The sequence below is a fragment of the Phodopus roborovskii genome, unplaced genomic scaffold, assembly GCF_943737965.1.
Source record: "Phodopus roborovskii unplaced genomic scaffold, PHOROB, whole genome shotgun sequence".
Taxonomy (NCBI): domain Eukaryota; kingdom Metazoa; phylum Chordata; class Mammalia; order Rodentia; family Cricetidae; genus Phodopus; species Phodopus roborovskii.
In genome coordinates, this window is record NW_026126514.1 from 18,375,749 (window position 1) to 18,398,076 (window position 22,328).

The window sequence follows — 22,328 nt, forward strand, 5'->3', positions numbered from 1 at the left end:
GGAGTTATATATGCTTAAATCAACTAAGAATTTGCACTGGCCACTGCAGATCTAGTTCTACATAAACAAACACTAAGTTGTTAAGTTGGCCACACTGGTACATGTCTGGAATCCCAGCACTTGAAGGAGAGAAGGCAAGAGGAACCTTGAGAGTTCAAGTCTAGCCTGGCTGACTTAGTGAGCTCCAGTCCATCCAGGGCTGGATAAGAGATCCTATGTCATAAACAAAGCCAGAGCCGGAGAGAAGGTTCAATGGGTAAAGCACTTGTCGTGAGAATGTGGGGACCTGAGTTCAAATCCCCAGAAGGCTTGTAAAGCTGGGAGTGGTAGTGGTCTGTAGTCCTAGTACTCTTATAGGTAGATGGGGAATCCCCAGAAGCTCAAGGGCTAGCCTAGTATACAGAGCAGTGGACAAAAACAATGAGGGGGGGGGGGGGACTCATCTCAAAAGAGGCAGAAGGCAAGACTGACATCCAAGGTTATTTTCTGGCCTCCACATATATATCATGGTGCATGCTTGCTTGCACATGCACAGATAGACACAGCTTTTAGAATAGCATTAGCATAACTGGATGTAGGAAAAACTTAAGGATCCAAGCTAGTGGCAGAAAAGGCAGGCATTAGTCCCTAGACTGGGGACAGAAAGCCAGGAAGACCCAGGTGAGCATGGGAGGAGACCAGGAAGGGGGCATCCCCAATTCTAACTTTGCCAGTGAAGCTTCTATCTGGAAACAAAACCAGGCTTTCTTAGCATTTCATTCCTCTTTTATATCTAGGTTCTGTTTTGAAATACATCTATGGATCTTCTCAGTTGAAGGGACCACTAATTAAGGCAAAATACTAAATTCCATCTTGTGAATTGTACAGCTGTTTTCCTTACTTGAGGGAGGGGAAAGTGACGGAAGGGACATAGCTTATTCTGCACACGGTTTCACAGGTTAATGGAGAGGCTCTGGGAAGGAAGATACCTAAGCTGGGCCTGCGTCACTCACATTATCATTGGGGTAGAGCACTCTGGTGATATTCTCAGCCAGGTTCCGGTCCAGCACAGCCTGAATGTAGTCTCCAACATTAACTGAAAGGAATGTAGAAAAACCATAAATAGACAAGACAGCCATTGCTGGATCACTTTCCTTCATCTCATTTGATGTCCTGCCATGTACAATTCTTAAAATTGCTAAAAAAATCTAAGAGGGTTTCAATAAACTTTAACACTGGCTTTCCCAGGAGAGTTCAAGGCCAGCCTAAAGTATGGTTTTAAAAAATGTCTTCCATATTTACAGAAAAAAAAAAATACCACTTTAGTCACAAATGGTGATGCACACCTTTAATCCCAGCACTCGGGAAGCAGAGGCAGGTGGATCTTTATGTATTCAAGCCCAGCCTGGTCTACATAGCAATTTCTAGACCAGCCAAGGCTACATAGTAACACCCTGTCTCCAAAACCAACCAGCCAGCCAGCCAGCCAACCAACTAGCCAAACACCCAAATAATCAACCAACTAACCAACCAGCCAGCCAGCCAGCCAGCCAGCCAGCCAACCAGCCAGCCAACCATCCATCCATCCATCCATCCATCCATCCATCCATCCATCAATCCAATCATAAAAAGCTGCCCCCGGTCACTAAAGATCAAAGATCAGGCACGCAAGGCTTTCCTCTCAACCTCAGTTTGTCTCTAACCAGCCATCACTATGCAGTGTACACGAAGAAGGCAGAGACCAGGCTGTACATACAGTCTTGGAGGTTAAAGTCGTTCGGTGCTCGAGCTGACCAGAGGCGCATAGTGTTCACCGTGTTGTTCATATACCCAGGCACGGGGGTGTCATAAGGCAGGGCCAGGACCACCTGTGGGATTAAAAATCAGCAGCTGCACACAGTTTCGCAGGTGTGATGACAGAAGCTAAACAATGTCTGGGGTCTGCAATGGAATTCTATCCCTGACTGCATCCCATACTCACATGTGTATGGTAGAACCAAGAAGTATGTCTCAGGACTAAAGGGAGTATTGGAAGTCATGGGACTGCTGACCCCTCCTCACAGTGTTTCTATGCCGAATTCCCATGTGCTCCTTGCCCTGAAGAAGGGACACCATGTTGTGGGATAATCTTTTTGTACACTGGGAAGATGTGTCTTTCCCAAGACACTTTCTTGGCAGAAACAGCTGAATGGCCAATAGCTAGCAGGATGAGTTTAGGTGGGACTTTCAGGACAGAGAGGAATTCTGAGGATGAATCTAGGCTGGTGAGAGACACCAGTAAGTCATGGAGGGAGTTGGACATACAAATGAAAGAAGGGTAAAAGCCACATGGCAGAATGTAGATCAATAGAAACTGGTTAATTTAAGTTTTATGGGCTAGTTGGTAACAAATCTGAGATAAAAGTCAAGCTTTCATAATTAATAAGTCCCTGTGTCATTATTTGGGGGCTGGAGGTCCCGACAAGAGAGTATTCCTACAACACTGGAATGGACTGCTGTGGTGTTAGTGGTAGAAAAGGGTTGAAGATAATGAACCATGGTGTATAAGCAGAGTGATGCACGTGAATGTGGCCCACTGAAGAGCAGCAGCAGTCGGGGCAGGCTCTGTAGATCACTCAACAATCTAATGTCTAATATGCTAAAATTCAACAGAACAGGAGAGCGATGGAGGCACCCCACATGAGGCATTTAAAATGTGCAAGCCGGCTTTTTTGATACTGTGAAAAGCTGTTCTAGAGACTCCTGTGGTGATCTGCCAAGTCAGGTGATAATTAGCTGAGCTGGGTTCAAGATGTCAGCTTTGGAAAATCTAGCCCTCTCTTGGTGACAGCCATTCAGACAGATAGAAAGGGAAGTGGACTGATTCGCAGGACATTTAAAATTCACATGAAAAATGACCCATTTTCATCCCTCATCTAATCAGAACCAAGGTTCAAGGAGGGAGAATGGCAGGATGATAGTGTGGAAGGCGATGATACATCATCTGGTCCAGCCCACTCACTGTGACCTTGATGTAATAAATCACTCTTACTTGGATATCTTTCAAAGCAATTGTCACCAATCAGGAGGTGTCACTTGTAGATTTGGAATGACTGGGTTTAAACACGATTTGCCCCTCTGCTCCTCCCGGTGCTACTGAGGCAGTCCAAGGATCACCCAGGTTGGATTTCCTTTCAGGGACTTCAGAGAGAACTTTCCCCCTCGTAGTTCACCCCAGGGTGCATGTCATTTCTGGGATGCACCAGCATGTTTGGAACACTACAGCGTTTCCAACAGGTGTGCGCTAGTCCCTCAGCATGACCACTCACTCAGAGTAGCGCTGTAGCCTCACACTTTCCTGAAAACTTTCCATTCTTCTTCATAGGTGGTACCCTGTACCATGAAGACCTCCCTCTTCTTCCTGCTGCTTCCCGCTTCCTCTTCCCTAGTTTTGCTCCCACACATCCATACCACAGCGTAATCCTCTCTGGTGTCTGCTTCCCTGCAGGCTTGAATTACACAATAGCAAACAAACAGCTCCCTTGTTTGAAGTCATTCCCAGCATGCTCAGAGCATGTCCAGCCTCATGCTCTCTGACCTCACCAGGTTACAAATGTGGGGCTGATCCAGTCAATGACCCTAAGCGGTATAATTCTGGATCGATGAGAAACAAATGAAGATACAGACACCAACTCTGTATGCCACATATTGGCTTAATACCAAACAAGTGCGCCATTTCTTTGAGTGGATTAACTGGTCTGCTTATAGCTCACACAGCAGCAGTTCTGACCAAGTGCCACTTAGACTGTGGCCAGACACAAGAGACAGAATAAAGTAGGAGCTTAAGTCAAAGCACTAGTGTACACTCCACATCATTCTATTTGTGTTGGTTGTTCACCTGTCGCTTAATGTGCCACACAAGTTCACATTTAAATAGGAAACTTTTTATTTTAAGTCTTATTTTTCTGAATTTTGAATGTATCTCTAAGGATTAGCAACATAAACCAGATGTTAAAAAAGAAAGCTATAAGCCAGGCATGCTGAAACAGGCTAAGAAGTTTCACACGTAAGGGAATTGTTTTACTTGGTTCTGAAGAATGACTAAGATACACACCAGCCGGGGATCGTTTCTATTAAGCAAATGAAGTATGCTTTATACCAGGTGAGGCTGTGCTGACTGGACAAGGCAGCCCGATAGGGAATAGAGCCATTCGCCAGAAAATAGGACAACAGAGAGTCACAGATGGCAACGGTCTAGATATGATTCAGGGACAGGGCCATATGCAAATTTAATGGTGGGGCAGAGACTCATTCTAGAGGAAATGCCCTTGAAGAAACAGCAGCATCACCTTTTCAGAAGTGATCTCAGATCACAGATCCGGCACTATACACTAACTGCCGTGAGCTGAAGCCTCTGCCACATTTTGAAAACGACTGCACTAAAATGTACAGTGATGGGCTGAGCAAAAGCACTTAAACCTACTCTACTGTGGTATCAGCAATGTTTATAAAACCAGAGAACTAAACACCCAGAGCGCCAATCGGCTAAGTACTACCAAGTTGATTAATATCTCATCAAGCTGATTGCAAAACGGCCCTGGTCAATCAGTTAGCATTAGGGAAGTCGCTTCCCTCTTGGCCTCAGTGCCCTTATCTCTTAAAGGGAAGGGCAGCGTGAAGAGGACAAGCATGTTTATTTGTACAATTTCACTCTGCTATTTGGAACACAGGACATCACTGTTTTTCTTTCTTTTGTGGGGTGGCAGTCTTTGAAAAAGGGTTTCTCTACATAGCCCTGGCTATTCTGGATCTCTATGTAGTTTCGGATGGCCTCAAACTCATAGAGATCCGCCTGCCTCTGCCTCCCAAATGCTAGGGTTAAAGGCGTGCACCACTATGCCTGGCTGATACTTCATTCTTGATATTGTGTAGTGCTACACAGCGTGTCCACAGTGTAACGTCACGGTGCTGTAGTGCTTGTCATGAGAGCACCTGATTACCTGGGTGTCGACCCACTTTGTCCCAGTCTGGGTGTGCTCTACTCTTCCGTAGAAGTGCACAGGCAGCATGAATTCAGGGCGAGCCTTCTCCCAAGGGTTCCCATGTCGGAGCCAATCATCTGCCTCTTCTACCTGGAAATGGACATGGCATAGAATTCACTGTTCAAGAAACAAGGTCCTAGTCCTTCAGTTACATCACAACACAAACATCTTTTACAGAAACTCAAGGATTCTGCTTTGTACAGACAGTACACTGGGTCTTCCCACCTCATTTCACCTTTGTTACAATGCTCATGCTCATGTGACAGTGACACTAACAACGGCATGTGTTTTATGTGTATTATAGTATTTAATTCTCACAGCAACCTAGAGGAGAAAACAATGATGTCCATCTTTTCAGAGATGAGGAAAATAACAGCTCGAGGTCACACAGAAAGAAGATGACAGAGTAAGATAGACTCCCATTCTGTGATTCAGAACTCATGTCTTCTAGGAAGGCTAAGCATTGAGTTTCTGGACACAGGGTCAAACATGAAATTTCCAGTCAAGATTCTGGTGCCTGGAATGTACAGAATGAGCTAGGAAATGCTTCTTAGAGACCACTCTCTCACCAAAGCTCATTTCGAAACAGGTACAGAAAATTTCATAGTCTTTGCTCATCTTAATCCATACAAAACTCTGACTTTGTAACAAACTATGCATTATGATTCATTTTGAAGATACCCTAATACTGAAAAGTAAAGAATTAATTTTATTGACAATTTCAACTTTCCACAAATATTTATGTATCCAGCTCCTCACAAAAAATTTAAACCAGAGTTCCTCTTTAGGGTGTTCGGGACATCAAACTAGTTTTGGTTTGTATAAGCAATCAAGAAGACTAAAACATTAACACCACTGTATCGAGGGATGTAGTTTAATTAATTAAGCACACACTATAATCATTTGTGAAGTCTTCCAGCTGGTAAGAAGCTTTCCAGTAAAAGCACTTGCTACACAAGCTTGAGAACCTTGGTTCAGATCCCCAGCACCCAGGTACAAGCCAGGCATGGGGGTGAACACCTGTAACCCCAGCACTGTGGGGGAGGGGTGGAGACAATGGATCCAGGATTGGCTGGCTTTCCAGTCAAACTAGCCAAATCACTGAGCTTCAAGTTCACTGAGACCCTGTTTTCAAAAAAATAAGGTTGAACCATACAGTGGCGGTGGATGCCTTTAATTCCAGCACTTGAGACAAAGGCAGGCGGATCTCTATGAGCTTGAGGACAGCCTGGTCTACAGAGTGATTTCCAGGACAGCCAGAGCTACACAGAGAAACCCTGTCTGGTAGATGAGTAGATGGATGGACAGCCTGGTCAATGTGAACAGGGTATTCCTCTTTCTGCACTTGGTGCTATTACTGAACAATATAGAAGGGACTTAAAGGAAGATGGCCATAATGACTTTCCTATAGAAAGTCATGAGCTTGGGAGAATGGATGCCATGTTTCTGCCAAGAAAACATGTCTCCATCACAGACTCCTCTGTCCTCAAGAAGCAGAAATGCCTGGGTAAAGATGGCACCTGTTCCTGCCCAACTGAGTGGCCTTTGCTCTCCTGAGGATATACTCTTAAGTGACAAAGAAGTAGTCAGCTGACCATGGTTTCCTTTGCCCCACTCCAAAATGGCTGTTTTGCTTCCCGTGGCTAACAGGTTTTGTAAGGAGCCATGTTTGTTTGCTAACTTCCGTCTGAGTCCCTTGCTGAATGAGAAAGGAATCAGTGAATAGCACTTTCTGTTTACCCAGGCTGGTTTCTAGGGTGGATTGACAGGTAGGCTTTTCACAGCCTCTGGCTCATCACAGCAGACCAGAGGAGGATCCAAGGTGCTGTGGGAAGGGAAAAACTCTTCATGGACCTTGGGGTAGCCTCGGGGACCTCTGGGAGCACTGATCGCTGAGGTATATGAACACGTGGAGTGGGTGGGAGATGGGCTCTGATCCTTACATCTAAGCAGGCGTCAGGACTGGTCCATCCCAGAGGCTGCAGGGGCTGTGGTGCCTATTCACAGCAACTAGGGCTCCTGAGAGCGAAAGAGCTGGCTCCGAGCCTGGGTGGCTCCCTGGAGGAACGACCTGAGAGCCAGCAGTGAGCAGCGAGGCAGAGGTCAGCTCGGGCACTGCACTGGCAACAGGGTTCCAAAAAAAAAAAAAAAAAAAAAAAACAAAAAAAAAAAAAAAAAAACCAAAAACAAAAAAACCACTTTTCTCCTTCAAATGTGCAGCACAGAGGATGAGCTCACGAACAAATGCCAAAAGCCTTTGCTTCTTGAGGACATACATAATTGAATGACCTTTCTGGGGAACTACAGTGATTCAGTAAGAGTGACTGGAGGCTCACTGGGCAGGGGACACCAGGAGGCTGGCTCTGACAGGCTCTGCACAGGTTCTAAATAACGGGAGACTGAAGGGACCCAGCAGTCAATCATTCCTGGGCAAGACTTTGCTACCTGCTAGCCTTTCTAGGACAGGGTGTTTCATGGCATTTCCCTCTTCCTCCACACATCCTAGTACTTTCAAGTGGACTATCACAGCTCAGGTCCAGGGTTCCATTAGAGTGTATGGCAAGCTCGGAATTTTAACTACGTAATTATTTCCTTCAGAACTGCAGTCACCACATTTTACTGCAAATGTTCTTTGATCCCAAAAGTTAAAAGTCCATCAGCCTTTAAAACCTTCCCAGATGGTGACTTCTCATCAGCATCGTCTGTATCTGCTGTTGGGGGAGCTGGGGTGCACGGGAACAGGGGTGCAGGAGAGCAGGGTGAAGGGGTGGAGGGAGCAGCGGAACAGGGAAGCAGGGGTGGAGGAGATCAGCGCTCAGGGACGAGACCACAGCATAGTCAGAAGGACTGCAAGCCTCCTGGCGTATGCTTTTTGTTTCTCATGGAAATGGTTTCTTTTTTATGATGTGACATATACATTTGCTCTTTACAATCCTGTCTTGAGAAATAACGCAGGTGGTGAGTAGAACTATAAGTCCTTCTGATTCCACTTTTAAGATACAATTAGAGAAGTGATGATGTCTAATAGGGCTAACTTTGGAATTAGCAGAAACTATTGGTATCTTTCTTTCCTCCCTCTCCTAACTCTCCTCTAGCTCTCCTCCCCATAACCACCCTCTCTGGACAGGGTCTCAGGTAGTGCAGGCTAGCCTCTAGCTTGGTAAGTAGTGGAGGATGATCTTTGGTCCTCTGGCTTCCGCCTCCCCGGTGTTGGTACTGTAAGTGTGCACCGACACCATTTGGCTTATTCAGTGACGGAGGCAATGGGCCAAACCCAGGGCTCCACGAATGATGGACAAGCATGCTACCAATGAAGCAACAGCTATAGTCCCAGTTTTGCTTTTTAAAATTTAGAATGCTGTAAACATATACATCTTTGGACTATAAGATTAAGAATGAATTCAAGGGGGGAAATGTTGAGTTTCTTTAGAATCATTCATACAACAGTAGTTTAAAAACTAACAAATGAAGCCCGGTGGTGGTGTATGCACATTTTTAATCCCAGCACTTAGGAGCCAGAGGCAGACGGATCTCTGAGTTTGAGGCCAGCCTGGTCTGCAGAGTGAGTTCCAGTACAGCCAGGGCTACACAGAGAAACCCTGTCTCTAAAAACCCAAACCAAACCAAACCGAAACAAAAACCTAAGAAAAGAAAGTCTTAAGCAGTCTAGAATACAGTAAGTACCACAGTCTACTTTCAGGACAGGGGGTGGATGCAGGAGTCACCTGGTGAAATGGAGTGGAAATGCTGGGCATAGTGAAAAACCCCTGCTAAGCTCAGCGAGCAGCAAGGACCTTGTTACTTCACTGGGGAAGGAAATCAACTCTTTCACTTCTACACCTTTTTATGTTTGTAATGCACACGCTTCCCATGGCATATGAGACATGTCGAAGAACAAATGGAAGGTAATAAACACTCCCAAAAGTGCCATGTTTGAAATATAATTAACGCTGAAACTCTGGTATATGTTCTTTCCTTTTTAAAAAAAGATTTATTCATTCATTTATTTATTAAATTGATGTGTCTCTGTGATTCGTGGGTATCACATGCATATAGGAGCCAGTGGAGGCCAGGAGAAAGAGTAAGACTCCTTGGAGCTGGAGGTACAGGTGTTTGTAAGCTTCCATGGGAATGGAACCTAGCTTCTCTGCTAGACCGTTAAGTGCCTTAATCTATGTTTCCTGCCCCGATGTATTTTCCTTCCTAGAACATTTTCTCTCCTGGAAAGTTGCAGTCAGTCCATCCATATCATTTTAGATTCTCTTCCTCCCTAAACAACATAAATGCTTTTCTATTTTAATAAAACTGCTCAATCAGGCAGTAGCAACGGCTATCTTAACTATATGAACGTTTTATCACAGAGCACCACACTTAATGGAGTGATTCTTCTTTTCCCAAGAGCCTGTTTGTGTGCCCACTCTGCATGTTGCCATAGGAACTCTGGGAAGTGGGAATCTCTACCGTGAAGACGAAAAACAGAGACTCAGACAGAGGCAACACAATGTACGTGGCGTGCTTTCTATGAGGGGTGGAAATTAGACCTCAACTAGGAATTAGCGCCTGAGTCCTTCAGGTCCGTGTTGCCTCACCATTTTTATTTACTTAGAGCTAGGTAAAAATACACAACACCTGTCCTTAGCAAACTTTGGAATTTTGCTTATAGCTTACATGTCTTCCAGATTCTGTTCCCAGTCCTCTCTTTCATAAACTTTGTTTTTCATTCACTGTTCACCAAATCACACCAAATAGTTCTTTCCTTCCTAGGCGACTAAGTACTGGGGGAGGAGAAAGAGAACCTTGGGTCCCCAACCTTGCTTACCCTTGCTAAGTCTGCTTCATTCCCTTATATAGCCCCGCACAACCCCTGAGCTGTCTCTTGGACCCCCAAGTGTAGGACAGAGCTCAGCTTTTTGGAAATGCAGTTTATACATTTTTATCAATGGTGGATACATAAAATGCAGAGGGGGAGTGGGCACAGTCTATACTTAAGATCAGGAGAAATGCCACAGTGGCCTTGACCAAAGACTCAAAAAGCTACCAGAGATGAAAGAAACCAATATTCTAGATCTAAAAGGGTATAACTACAGTCTGGATGGTTTTGTGCACATTTACATAGAGCAGAGTATTAAGTATGTGTCAGGCTTATTAACAGTCAACAAGATTATGCTAATCTTATTGTATAAAAGGACATTCTGTTTGAGTTATCTTAGAGGATGGTCAGGCGCAGGAGGACAAGACTCACGTACACAAGAACACTGAGTGTGGACCCTGAAATCTGCAGACACTGACTGCTGTTGACCAGCAGCATGACCTGGGGACCTCTGCTTTGGAAGATACTCAGCTCTCTATGCTGCAAATTGGCAATGTGCTTTCTCTCCCAGGGAGGCCTGCTGGGGAGATCACAGCTTTTGCTCACAAGCCTTCCGTGTTTCTGTAAGCTTTGAAATGGAATGTGGAACATGAGAGCCATCCACAGTCAGGGCTCAGTGTTAAATATTTTCAGCGTTCCCTTGTGAGGCCTCACTCTCAATGCAGCAAAAACCAAGACCCTATCTACCCTGCTCTGGAATGATGGAGTTCCCTCCAACTCAGTGAGCATTCACTACAGGCAGAGCCTCATGGGTGATTTAATGAAGATTAATTTTCTTTTTTTCTAAATATTTTTTAATTTAATATGCACTGGTATTTTGCCTGAGGGTGTAGGATTCCCTGGTACTGAAGTTATAGGTGGTTGTGAGCTGCCATATAGATGCTGGAAATTGAACCCGGGTCCTCGGGAAGAACAGACGGTGCTCTTAATTGCTGAGCCATGTCTCCAGCCCTGAAGATTATTTTTCGTACCCACTGCACAAGAGGCATATATGCTGCTATTGTTCTCGTTTTATAGAGGGCACAGCTGAGCATTAAAGAGATTAAGAAATGGGCCACTGATGGGAGATATCATTCTGTATATATGTTTCTCATACTGGTTAATGAATAAAGCACTGTTGGCCAATAGGAAAGGAAGATAGGAGGGACTAGGAGACAAGGAGGAAAGAGGAAGTAGTAAGGAGGAGTCAAGATGGAGAGTCTGGAGAGACTAGAACCGCCAGCCGCCGCTCACTGGTAAGACCACGTGGAAATACATAGAAATGGGTTAATAATTAAGACAGAGCTAGCCGATAAGAAACTAGTACCTGGCCAACAGCATTATATCAAATACAGAGTCTCTGTGTGTTAATTGGGGGCAGGCGCGGTGGTGGGACCAGACCAGTGTGTGTGTGTGGGGGGGGGTAAAGGGAGGGGACCTTACTCCTTACAGGCCAAGAGTCAGCTAATGAGAGCCAGGTGTCATGGACTTGGAGATGAATGACTCTTATGGGCTCTCAGCTCAGGCAACTTATCCAAAGCGGGGAGCTGACAATATCCATTGTCATCAGCCAAATGCCAGAGAAATCAGTGATGTGCTGTAGGAAAGGCAAACTGCACAGTGGCCAGAGCACAAGGAAAGCGCTTCTGAAGGCTCAGGAGACAGCATGGTGAAAGACGGTTTGCATACCTGCCATCCCTCACGGATCTTCTGATTGAAGATTCCATATTCATAGCGGATGCCATATCCATAGGCTGCAAGGCCCAGTGTTGCCATGGAGTCCAGGAAGCAGGCTAGATTTGACCACGGGAACAAAAAGACAGAATCACCAAGCTTTGCATCAATGTCAAACCTTTCTTTTAAGAACATGGAGGCCATACCACAGTCTTCTATCGGGAAACGCTCATTTAAGCACCAATATCACTGCATGGCATTTACTGGGATTTTAAATAACTTTTTCTAATTATAGAATCAATACCATAGAGAAATTAGAAAGTATAAGAATGTTTAAAGAAATTAAGTATCACGTCCTTCCTCACCATTCTGAATAACTACTGTGCACATTCTAGCATTGTTTGAGAACAAATATGGAAGCTTTCTCCATTGGATAGATTGACTGTTGTTACCCATAGTTGTTCTAAGGGAAGCGGTTTCTATGACTGCCTGATGAACTGTATCCCCAAGAAACAGAAACTTATGTGAGACCTGTTCCATCATAGCACCCAAATGACTGATGGGATTCCATTGCTCTTGGGACACTAGTGACGGCATGCTCCAAGAAGTGGATTTTATGGACCAGGAAGTGAACTCTGCTTCACTGATCTAAGCTTTTTAACCACTTGTAGTAATTCCGTTCCCTTTATCAGTGACAGCCAGTAGCTTTGCCACCAGAGACTGGAATTCTGCTGAGGGTAGAGGGCTTCAGTGCAAGATTTTCCTTGCTATTTTTGTCATTTGCATTGTGGAGGGTGAGACAGGGTGGGGGAGAGCTATAGAGACCCAGAGTCCTGATAATAGAGCTGCTGGATAAATCAGCCCTAACCTCTGGGCCTCTTGTTCTATGATCAGCATGTCATTGTTGATGTAATGGTTTTCTGATGAGATTTTCTATTACCTAATGACAGAGTGTCTGAGCTAGAAGAGCCAATCAGCAGGCAGAAGTGGCATCTATCTAGTTTTTGGATACAATCCAAAGGGTTACATTCATCTGACTGTCCCTCTTGGGAATCTGAGCTGTCGTGGAATGAAGAAACCTACAGTAAGAATTCAAACTGGAAGGCTGTAACTCAAACTGTAAGGGTATGTGTTGGGTTCATAGCCAATCTCTAAGACAGAGCCACAAACACAAAGGGCTAAGCCTAGAGTAAGCCTAACATGACGGGTCCCTGCTTTGTCTGACCCGTGGCTGTTCTGGCATTCCCTAGGTCCTGACAAGAGCCTGAGGATGGGGTTCTGACCTTCACAGTCAGGGAAGAGACTTGGGCATCTGAGAATGAATCTGCTTCACCTGCTCTTCTATTCTCTGGCCTTCCCAAACCGCAGAGGAGCAAGGCCTTTAACAGCAGGCCCAGAGCAGAGTGAACAGTGCTAGCCAGAGCGTGGGTTTCACACAAAAGCAAAGCAGACCAATCCCTGTCCTAGATAGGCTTTCCACCAGTGCTGTTACCTTCCCTATGGCCCAGGGAAGCCTGGGAACTCCTCAGATGAGTAACTGCACGGGATGATGGCAAACGGCCTACCTGAAATACTTTCCTGCATTTTACTACTAGTGGCCACACTAAAGTACACCGCCGGTAATCCTGGAAGTTTTCAATAAAATGAAACAGATGCAAATGACCTTCAATGTGAGAGGGGATGCAAAGTTAACAGACTTTAAAGAAATATGAGAGTGTCCCCTTTGATTGCCTCCTTTAAGCCCACACTCCTCTCTGGGAGTCATCATTTAGTTAACATTTAACTAAACTAAGCTTAGTATTTGAAATCAAACTCTCCCCTGTGCCTCTATAAACATAACTCAAAAGATTTAGTCTTTTAAGAATATAAAAGACACCACTCTGTATGGGCTTTTATGGAACTTGCTTTGCTTTGAGCATGGTGATTCATGCAAGCAAGTTCATCAACCAGGCAAGCAGGTCTATATGGGCAGGCTACTTTTAAAGCAGTGTTAGAACAACGCTTTCCTGTTGTTTTACCTGTCTTCTTCTGCACATGTTGCATTTGGTATTTGCTTTGGAGAAACTCTCCTGAGGAGTGGGAAGGCTTGGTTATAGGGTATGATGCTTAATATCAGATCAACCAGGATCTAGAATAGCTCAAGAGATGAATCTATGGGTATGCCTGTCTGGGATTATATGCATTAAATGAGGTAGGAAAACCCACCCTGGATGTGGCAGCAGCAGCCATGGGGTTGGGGGGCTGGGGTTGGGGCACCATTCCAGGGTCTGGGGCTCTGAATTATATAAACAGAGGAAAGCTGGACAGCATGAACATTTAGTTCCCTCTGCTTCCTGATGCAGACGCATGTGACCAGCTGCCTCAGGCGCTTGTTACCATGACTTCCCTCCTCACAGCGCCTTGGAACTCTTAGCAAAACTCAACCCTCCCTTCCTTAAACTGCTGGGCATTTTGTCTCACCAAGTGGAACTAGTATTATATTTTAAATCTTTTCTTCTCTTTTGGCTGAAAACCCATTGCTCAAGTAAAGCAAAGAACTTGGTTTGTGTGCATACGAAAGAGGTATATTAATGACATCACTGCCTGCCAGCCAATCAAACAGCAAACTGTAGCATGCACTGTAAGACTTAGAATTTATGGGAACTGACCAGCCGTGAGAACAAACAGCAGTGAAGTAAAAGTGACTTTGGAAACCCTAAATGAACAGGAAGGATCTGGTTAGCTCTGGGAGTTTAAGCAATGTCTGCAAAGGCTTTAAGCAACACCTCTTTTCTTCAAGTTCTCTTCTCTCTGTGGAGTTTGTCACCCCACAGTCGAAAGTCAAGAACAAATTCTACACGGGGGCCATGCCGTCTCCTTCTTCTAAGAAGCCAGTTGGCTCTCTTAAACATGGTTGTGTATTGCACCTGAGAAGGATGGATTACCCAGACAATATAGCCCATTCCCAGCCATTGTCACTTACCAGCAAGCCTCCCAAGACCACCATTGCCAAGCCCAGCATCTTCTTCAATTTCTTCTAACTCCTCCATGTCCAATCCAAGCTGAGGAGAAAGGAGAACAGTACTGGACTCGGATACACACTCAAGCCATTCCAGAGACAACAGCCACTTCCTAAAGCACTGACTGGCCAGGCATCAGGGTGATCTGTGTGTTTGATCTGGTGTCCGTTTGCTTGAGGCGTGTTCTGGTACTGCAGAAGCTGGCAATTGCTGGTGTCAGTGGTGCAGGATGGACTAGCCAGGCGTGGAGAAGCATGAATCCTAGATGTCCACTGTGGACCAGGTCACTTCCTGGATACCCTTAGACAGGTTGCTAAATCTCCTTTGTAAATGTGGAGGATGAAAGTAGCTACTTAGGGTTGTGAGCCAAATGGTATTGCATAAACAAAGCAACAGTATTAGTCTTGGGTAGGTATATTATATGTTAGCTTTTATTACTTAAAAAACTATGAGGTCAGTGAGACAGCTCAGTGGGCACAGCCATCTGTCTCCACTTGGGGACAGTTGTTAACTCCCCTTTCCACAGGGCTGGGGATCACACTCCTGAAGCCACTAGCACTGGGTCCCACTAGGGTCCTACAGCTGTAGACCACTTATTTTATGAGGAAGTCTATGTTCTCATAAACCTAGTGGCCTGTTTCCTGAGGACTAGATGATAATCTCACCCAGCCTGACTAAAGGGTAGTCTGCTATGAAACAGCTGTGTCCTTATCTGAAAGTCACATACCCCACCCCAATTAGTTTTAAAAAGCCCTCCTCTCCTCCCCTTCCTCCCTCATGTACGTGTATAGGACAGAGGACAACCTATGAGTCAGTTCTAGCCTTCCACCATGTGGTTCTCAAGTCCTGAACTCAGGTCATCAGACTTGGCTGCAGGCACCTTTACCTCGGACAGCTTTTCACGGGAAATTGATTTCAATACTGAAAACATGTGCATAAGAAGGAACTGCCTAAAGTGATGCCCACATTTTCTCTGAGCCACTTTTTAAGACCCCTACCCTTCTGCCCCATTACTTCCTTATGTAAGTGTTGATAATTAGCTCTCACAGGAACTCAGACATGGCTCTGAATCTTTTCACGAGGAAGAGTTTTGAATTTGCTCCCCGGTGGCTGGGGATTCTTTATGCAGTCAGTGGTCCATGCTAACTAGCACTCAGGGTCCTGAAAAGCTGCAAAGTGGAAAATCAAGAAGGAGCTCTAAACCTTGACCACACAGATGCAGGTCGTGCATACATACTACTCCAAGGAAGGGTTGCAACTGTTTGCTTGTATTAGGGCAAGCAGAGAAAGGGAAGTGGAGGAGGGCTGAAGTGGCTCTTTGGCAGGAAGTGCCCTACCTAACCAACACAATGGATGCTAGTCCTGAATGATAAGTAGCAGGCCATACTAGGAGCCATCCCAGCCCTGGGGAAAGGAGCATTCTGACCCATGTGTCATTTAGATTTCTGTGAATACATACTCCTCCTTTCTGTCACATCAGAAAGGTGAAGGGCTACTTGCTTTCGGTGGAGAGACACCTATAGGAAGGACTGGATGTGGCCACATATGAGCAAGTTAGGACTGCCTTAATAAGAAGTGTGTTTTCCATCTCGTTAGGCAAGAGAGAAACAGGACAGAGGATTTTCAAAAGCTTATTGTTTTTAATGTTGTCTGATATATGAATAATTGTCAAACTTTGATCATCTCTTAAAAGGTAGGCAGAAGACTAATGTAAGGTTTGTCATTCTGACAATGAAGACTTCTTAAAAGGTCTATCTTTAAAATGTTGTTTGTTTCAGAAAAACTACCGAAGATTTTGATTGCAAAATAAAACCCTCATGCCTGACATCTCATATTCTCTAACTTCTTTTTCCCTCGACCCTGTAGACCAGGCTGGTCTTGAACTCAGAGATCCACCTGCTCCTGCCTCCCTGGTGCTGGGATCAAAGGCATGCACCAGTACACTCAGGCGTCTGTTCTCCACCTTTTGCTTATTTCTCATTATTTGTAATAGCCCTACTTGAAGAAGCAACTTGTCGTGTGAATATGCATGGTGTGTGTGTGTGTGTATATGTGAAAGTCAACTTGAAATGTAGAGAAAGAAGATATGAGAAACATGAGAACAACATACCTGGTAAATGGCCTCATCACAGGCATTCTGTAAGCCAAGGTTGATCATGGTGTTCTGTAATGTTCGGCCCATGTAAAATTCCAGAGAGAGGTAATACACCCTCTGAAATAAAGAGAAGGAAAGCCATCATTCTTCTATCAGGTCAACCATGCTTGTCGATACACATACGAATGCAAATTCGTGCAAGGCCACCAGTAGAAAACCATCCAGTCTTGGGCTACTTTAACTCATGCTCAAGTGAAGCTCCTGCAGTCACCTAATAGGATGCATGATAGTGTCCCCCACTACCAGCATGAGGGAACCACTCTATAAACCATTTTTGGCAAAGTAGCTTGGTAGAAAAGCAAGCACACCTAATTAATCACATTCAGTGTTTTGTTTTTCCCTGTTCACGAACTTCATCAATAAAACATATTGTAGACAAACAAGTTGGACTGCCTTCCAGCATCACCTTTCACTCCAATGGTCAGGTGGGTTGGGTCTGACCTTGTCATCTAAAGCACTCAGACTAGCTCCCACATGTTCTGTGCCTAGAAAATAGTCCTCCTTCCCTAACTATTCATCTTTGGAATGAAGACTACCCCCAGAAAGTCTAGTAGCAATTCTAGGAAGGAGACTCCCCAAGTCTTATTAGCATTTGCTTTTGATCAGATGGTAAATTTCCCTATGGACTTAGAAACTATTTGCCTTTGACACGGGAAAAGCCAGGTAAATATGAGCAGAGTCAGAAGTGAGAGGTACAAAGTCCAGGCCTGCTCCAAACTGTTTTAAATACAAGCACAGTTTGCTAATTTAAAACAATGGATGATGGAGTGACTTCATCGCTCTCTTCGGACACATTGTCCTCTCAGTTACCCTGGTCTCCAAAGGTCACAGAATAAAACAGTAAGAGTCTGTTCAACTCACTTCAAATTTTAGGCACACCTCATTTTCACAGGATAATAAGAACCAAAAATAAAAGAATTTGGGGAACCCAATACATGAATAATAATAGTGATGGAGTTCATGTAACAAATCACCATTACACTCACTTCACGCATCCTCACTTTCGTTTTATGGAACAACTGAATTGTGAACCTTCACAAACATGGTCAGTGTTGTGCCCGGGCATCTAATAATGGTGTCCAGAGCACAGCATCTTTGTCCAGCTTCTTTGGATGTTTCTGGGTCCTTGCCAGCCTATCAGACAGATGCCTATGCATGCTAGTGAAAGACATCTATCTGGGGCACGCTTAGGCCCCAAGGGGTCAGAGCCCTACTCTTACCTGAGGCTGGGGGTTCTGTGCACAGGCCGAAGGGAACAGCAGATCAAGCCACAGACACCATTAGCTCAGCTAGTTCCAGCCCTCCTATGAATATTTTCATTCTCTCTCTGCTGGAACAAAGCCTGTTTCCTTGTTTCAGTGGTCCATACAAATTTCATTTGTACATACATCCCTTCCCCAGTCTTGTGGTTGTGCACACCCCTGGAATTACTGCATTTGGGCTAAGTTTCTTGACCTCCATTTAAGGTCAAAGCAGCATTGACTTAAGATCCATTAGCATGGGTATCATCTTAAGGATATTTAAGATATTTCTGGTTCTCTTGCTCAAAGTATCTTTGTAGATAACAGACTTTTTAAGGACATGAACTACAGGTGATTTCCTATTTTTCATTTGACTCTTTTTTTTTTTTTTTTTTCCGATAGGATTTTACTGTGTAACAGTCCTGGCTGACCTGGAACTCACTCTGAAGCCCAGGCTGGCCTAAACTCATAGAGATTGGCCTGCCTCTATCTCCCAAGTGCTGAGGTTAAATGCGTGCACCACCACCACCCGGCTAGATTTCCTATTATTCTGGCAAGTAATATGTTTTGAGGGAAAATATACTTTATATTTGAGAATATGTAAGACCCTGAAAAATAGATCTTTGCTCCCTTAACGTCCTATGAACATTTATTATACATTCCTAATGATAAAATATTTGAATGTCTTCATTTACCTTGTAAATTACATGCACAAACCACTCCTAACATTGTAACATTCATTATACAAAACCAGTCACAAAAGATAGAATAAAAATGGCATAACAATATCAATTTTGAAAAGTAGTTTAAGCTATTCCCAGCACTAACCAGAGGACCTGGTACTTCTGTCTGGGTATGCCGTCAGGTGCCTGAAACATGTGATAACAGGTCTGAGACTGCAGGGCAGGCAGCAGTGGCACCTAGAGACCTGTGCTGGGAGGGTGCTTCAAGTGGAGGGTGGAGGGCGAGTGGAGGGCAGAGGTGGGAAATGAAGTAGGGGAGCAGGGAGGAAGATAGGCACAGCGGATGGTGGCAGAGGAGATGGGAGGGCAGGTTCACCTGCAGAACATGGGGCAGTGAAACACTTAAGGATGCAGAACATGGAGCAGTGAAACACTTAAGGACTACAGGGCTAGAGGCAACCTCAACTCGAGGTTGCTTTGGGCAGCTCAGCTGGACACCGGCCGGCCGAGACTGCAATGCGATTGCAAATGCAGTGCCTTTGGGAGCTGACACATAAAGGTGCGGTTGAAGTTGCCTAAAACAGCTGGAAACACTGAAGCATGCAGGACTGTAGTCCAAAGCCATGGAATTAAACCACTCAGAGGCTAGCCCAAAGTATGGAATTAAATCACTCAGAGGCTAGCCCAAAACTATGGAATTAAACTACTCAGAGGCTGACCTAAAGCTATGGAATTAAACTACCCAGAGGCTAGCCCAAAGTATGGAATTAAACTACTCAGAGGCTAGCCCAAAGCTATGGAATTAAACTATTCAGAGGCTAGCCCAAAGCTTGGAATTAAACCACTCAGAGGCTAGCCCAAAGCTATGGCATTAAACTACCCAGAGGCCAGCCCAAAACTATGGAATTAAACTACTCAGAGGCCAGCCCAAAGTATAGAATTAAACTACTCAGAGGTTAGCCCAAAGCCATGGAGGCTCCCAGGCCAAGTGGTATCTGTTTGACTGGTGAGTCTACAGTTGCTAGCTTACTGCTCCTGGGAAGTGAGGTCACCACTGAGAAGTCCATTACAACAGATCTGCAGGGCCTCTCAGCTAGGCAGAAAGTCAGACTGGAAGAGAATGGGAAGGTGGGGGGGGGGGCGCTGCAGACATCTGAAAGGGGGATATAAGAAAAGGTCCAAGCTTTTTTTTTTCTTTGTTTTGTTTTTTGTTTGTTTGTTTTGTTTTCCAGACAGGGTTTCTCTGTGGCTTTGGAGGCTGCCCTGGAATTAGCTCTTGTAGACCAGGCTGGTCTCAAACTCACAGAGATCCACCTGCCTCTGCCTCCCAGATGGTGACTTCTCATCAGCATCGTCTGGGATTAAAGGCATGCACTACCAATGCCCGTCTAAAAGAAGGTCCAAGTTTTTTTTTGCTGAAGTGATCAAGTTTTTGTGTGCTGAGTTTGAGGGAGCGGAAGAGGCTTTGGTGTGCTCGAACCTTTGGCATTTACACAGGGTCTGGAGCTAGATAACTGGACTTAGTGACTTGTGGGAGTCACCTGGGAGTGAGGCTGGGGAAGGAGCTCAGGCAGACCTCCTGGTTTTACCCAGGTACTCTGTGAGGGCTGGACCCATCCTGCTTCCACAGACCATCATGGAGGAAGCACTATGAACCCACCCAGACTGAATTTTTAAGAGTTCCCATGCTCCCCTAGCATGTTCCCTGCTGCCCTGAGTAAAACTTGTCTAGCTAGCTCTGCGCTCACATGGGGAAGAACAATCAGGGCAGGAACCAGCTACAGAATCAGAAGGATTACCACAGGAGGAGAAAGGACAAAACTCTCTGTGCTAGGATGCTAACAGCTACAGCGTGTGTTTCTGAAACATGGCTCCAACCCAGACAAGTACTGTACTAGCCCGAAACAATTTTAGTGCAAGGTGAAGCATGTTGTACAGATAAAAAGATACAGTAGATGAATGAGACTCAAAGTGTTCTCTACACACGTGTAGATTTGGAAGGACACACATTCCCAGTTGCTCCTGGGGACAAAGTGACTCTCCTTTGAAAGCATCTTTACAACAACACTACCCTACTAAGGGAGTTTATTCCTCAGTCCTAGAAAGTTCTCAGGCACAAACAGTAGAGATAACTTTTCTCGGTGTTTTTATACATCTAGAACGCCTAATAAGTGTTATATGCATTTCCCCTTGCCTCCAAGATCTGCTTTCATCTTTCCCAACATTACTCCACAGCCAGCTTTCCCAGCTTCTTCCCCCAAAACATCCACTGTCCTCAGTAAGGCTGCTGCCTTTCTCTCACTGTGTCCAAAGTCCTTCTCCCTCCCCGGTCTTCCCTAACCTTCCATACTAATTTTCTCACCCTAGACTGATCATGATGGGATGGTGTTGCTCCCTCTACTACAAGTCCACCACCCCCAGATTCCACACTCTGGCCCTCGGCAGAAAGGAGAGCAGTCCCTGAAAGGCTGTGTCCCAGAGGCCTCTGGGAGGGAAGAGAGCTTGGGATATCTGCAGGTGAGTCTCGGGCTTGGCCTGGCCGGCCCGCAGGAATCAGAAAGTTCAGAAACTGCTGCCTTCACTCACCGGACTGGGCCAGGACCTCCCCCATCTCTCTGCTGCACAGTTAGGTTGGGCAACCCTGAGGCCTGGGCGTGGTCACTATTAGAAGAACTCTACACTTCCCTAAACATTAAGCGCCCAGCTCTGAGGCGGAGCTTTTGTGCCTTCCCCGTCCCCCACCCCCATCCTGTCCCGGGCGGACAGTCAGGGGCCGGGAACTGAGTCCCGCACGTCGCAAAGGAGGCGCCCCGGCCCTTTAGTTAAGTCCTGAATAGGCACGCCATAAAGTTTGCAAAGTTCACGGGCGAGGGAGGCCTGAGCTCTTGCCACCAGTGAATCTCCGGTTCGCACAGCGCAGTGGTGCTCGGTGGCGCAGCGCTGCGGGGGTGGTGGGGCCTGTGCCCACCTGCCCGCGCAAACTTTGGGAGAAGGACAGGGTGTGGAAGGAGGACAAACACCCTCGGCCGGGTACCTTGGGACACTTGTCGTAGTAGTGCTGCTGTGTGCGGATCCAGCGCCCCACCAGGTGGTCGCGCACAGTGTGCGCCAGAGCGAAGAAGTAGTCGCGGGGGGTGGCCACGTTGCGGTCCTTGACCAGCGTGAAGTGTAGGTGCCGGTTGAAGCCCTTCTTCAGCTCCGCCACGTTCTCCACGCCCACGATGCCGCGGATGCTGATCTGCCGTCGCTTCTCCTGGTCAGTCAGGGGCTTCGCCATGGTTGCGGGCGGCGGGGCAACAGAACCGAACGCGGGACTGCGGGACTGGCCCGGCCCCATCTCCAGCGAGGCTTTTGAGACTCAGGGGAGTTAGGGATCCACCCCCTCGGCGCGGCACCGCCCCTCGCCCGGCTCCCGCCCACCCTCGGAGCCCAGAGCACCGGGGCAGGGGCGGTATGGGAGCCCCCAGGGCGGCGCCGGGGCTGTGGGCAACGCCTCCCGGCCGCTCCAGGAACCAAGCTGTCACGTAGCGCTCGGCGTCTCGGACCTGTGAGCGGGCGGGGTAGGAGGCCTCGGCCCGACCGATCACCCAGGTCCCAGCAAAGCCATCGCCATTTCTCAGCTGGAGAAGGCTCCACTGTAGCTCCCTGGGGCGACGCTGTAGGGTCTGTGTGATTTAACCCAGGTTGCCCGAACTGGCCTCCCAGTTCCCAGCATCGCCTATCCTAG

At 46.1% G+C, this 22,328-nt stretch overlaps 1 protein-coding gene across 1 annotated transcript in view; it reads right to left on the reverse strand.

The window, feature by feature from the left end:
* Positions 1–21,918, reverse strand: part of Pygl (glycogen phosphorylase L) — a 34,631-nt gene extending 12,713 nt beyond the window's left edge. Inside the window, exons 1-7 of the mRNA XM_051195943.1 lie at positions 21,636–21,918; positions 16,633–16,734; positions 14,486–14,564; positions 11,539–11,642; positions 4,959–5,090; positions 1,736–1,847; positions 993–1,075 (exon numbers count right to left, since the gene is read on the reverse strand). Coding sequence (XP_051051900.1) covers positions 993–1,075; positions 1,736–1,847; positions 4,959–5,090; positions 11,539–11,642; positions 14,486–14,564; positions 16,633–16,734; positions 21,636–21,878 — 855 coding nt within the window. The 5' untranslated portion in view covers positions 21,879–21,918. The remainder of the gene's footprint in view (positions 1–992; positions 1,076–1,735; positions 1,848–4,958; positions 5,091–11,538; positions 11,643–14,485; positions 14,565–16,632; positions 16,735–21,635) is intronic.
* Between the last annotated feature and the right edge of the window lie 410 nt (positions 21,919–22,328).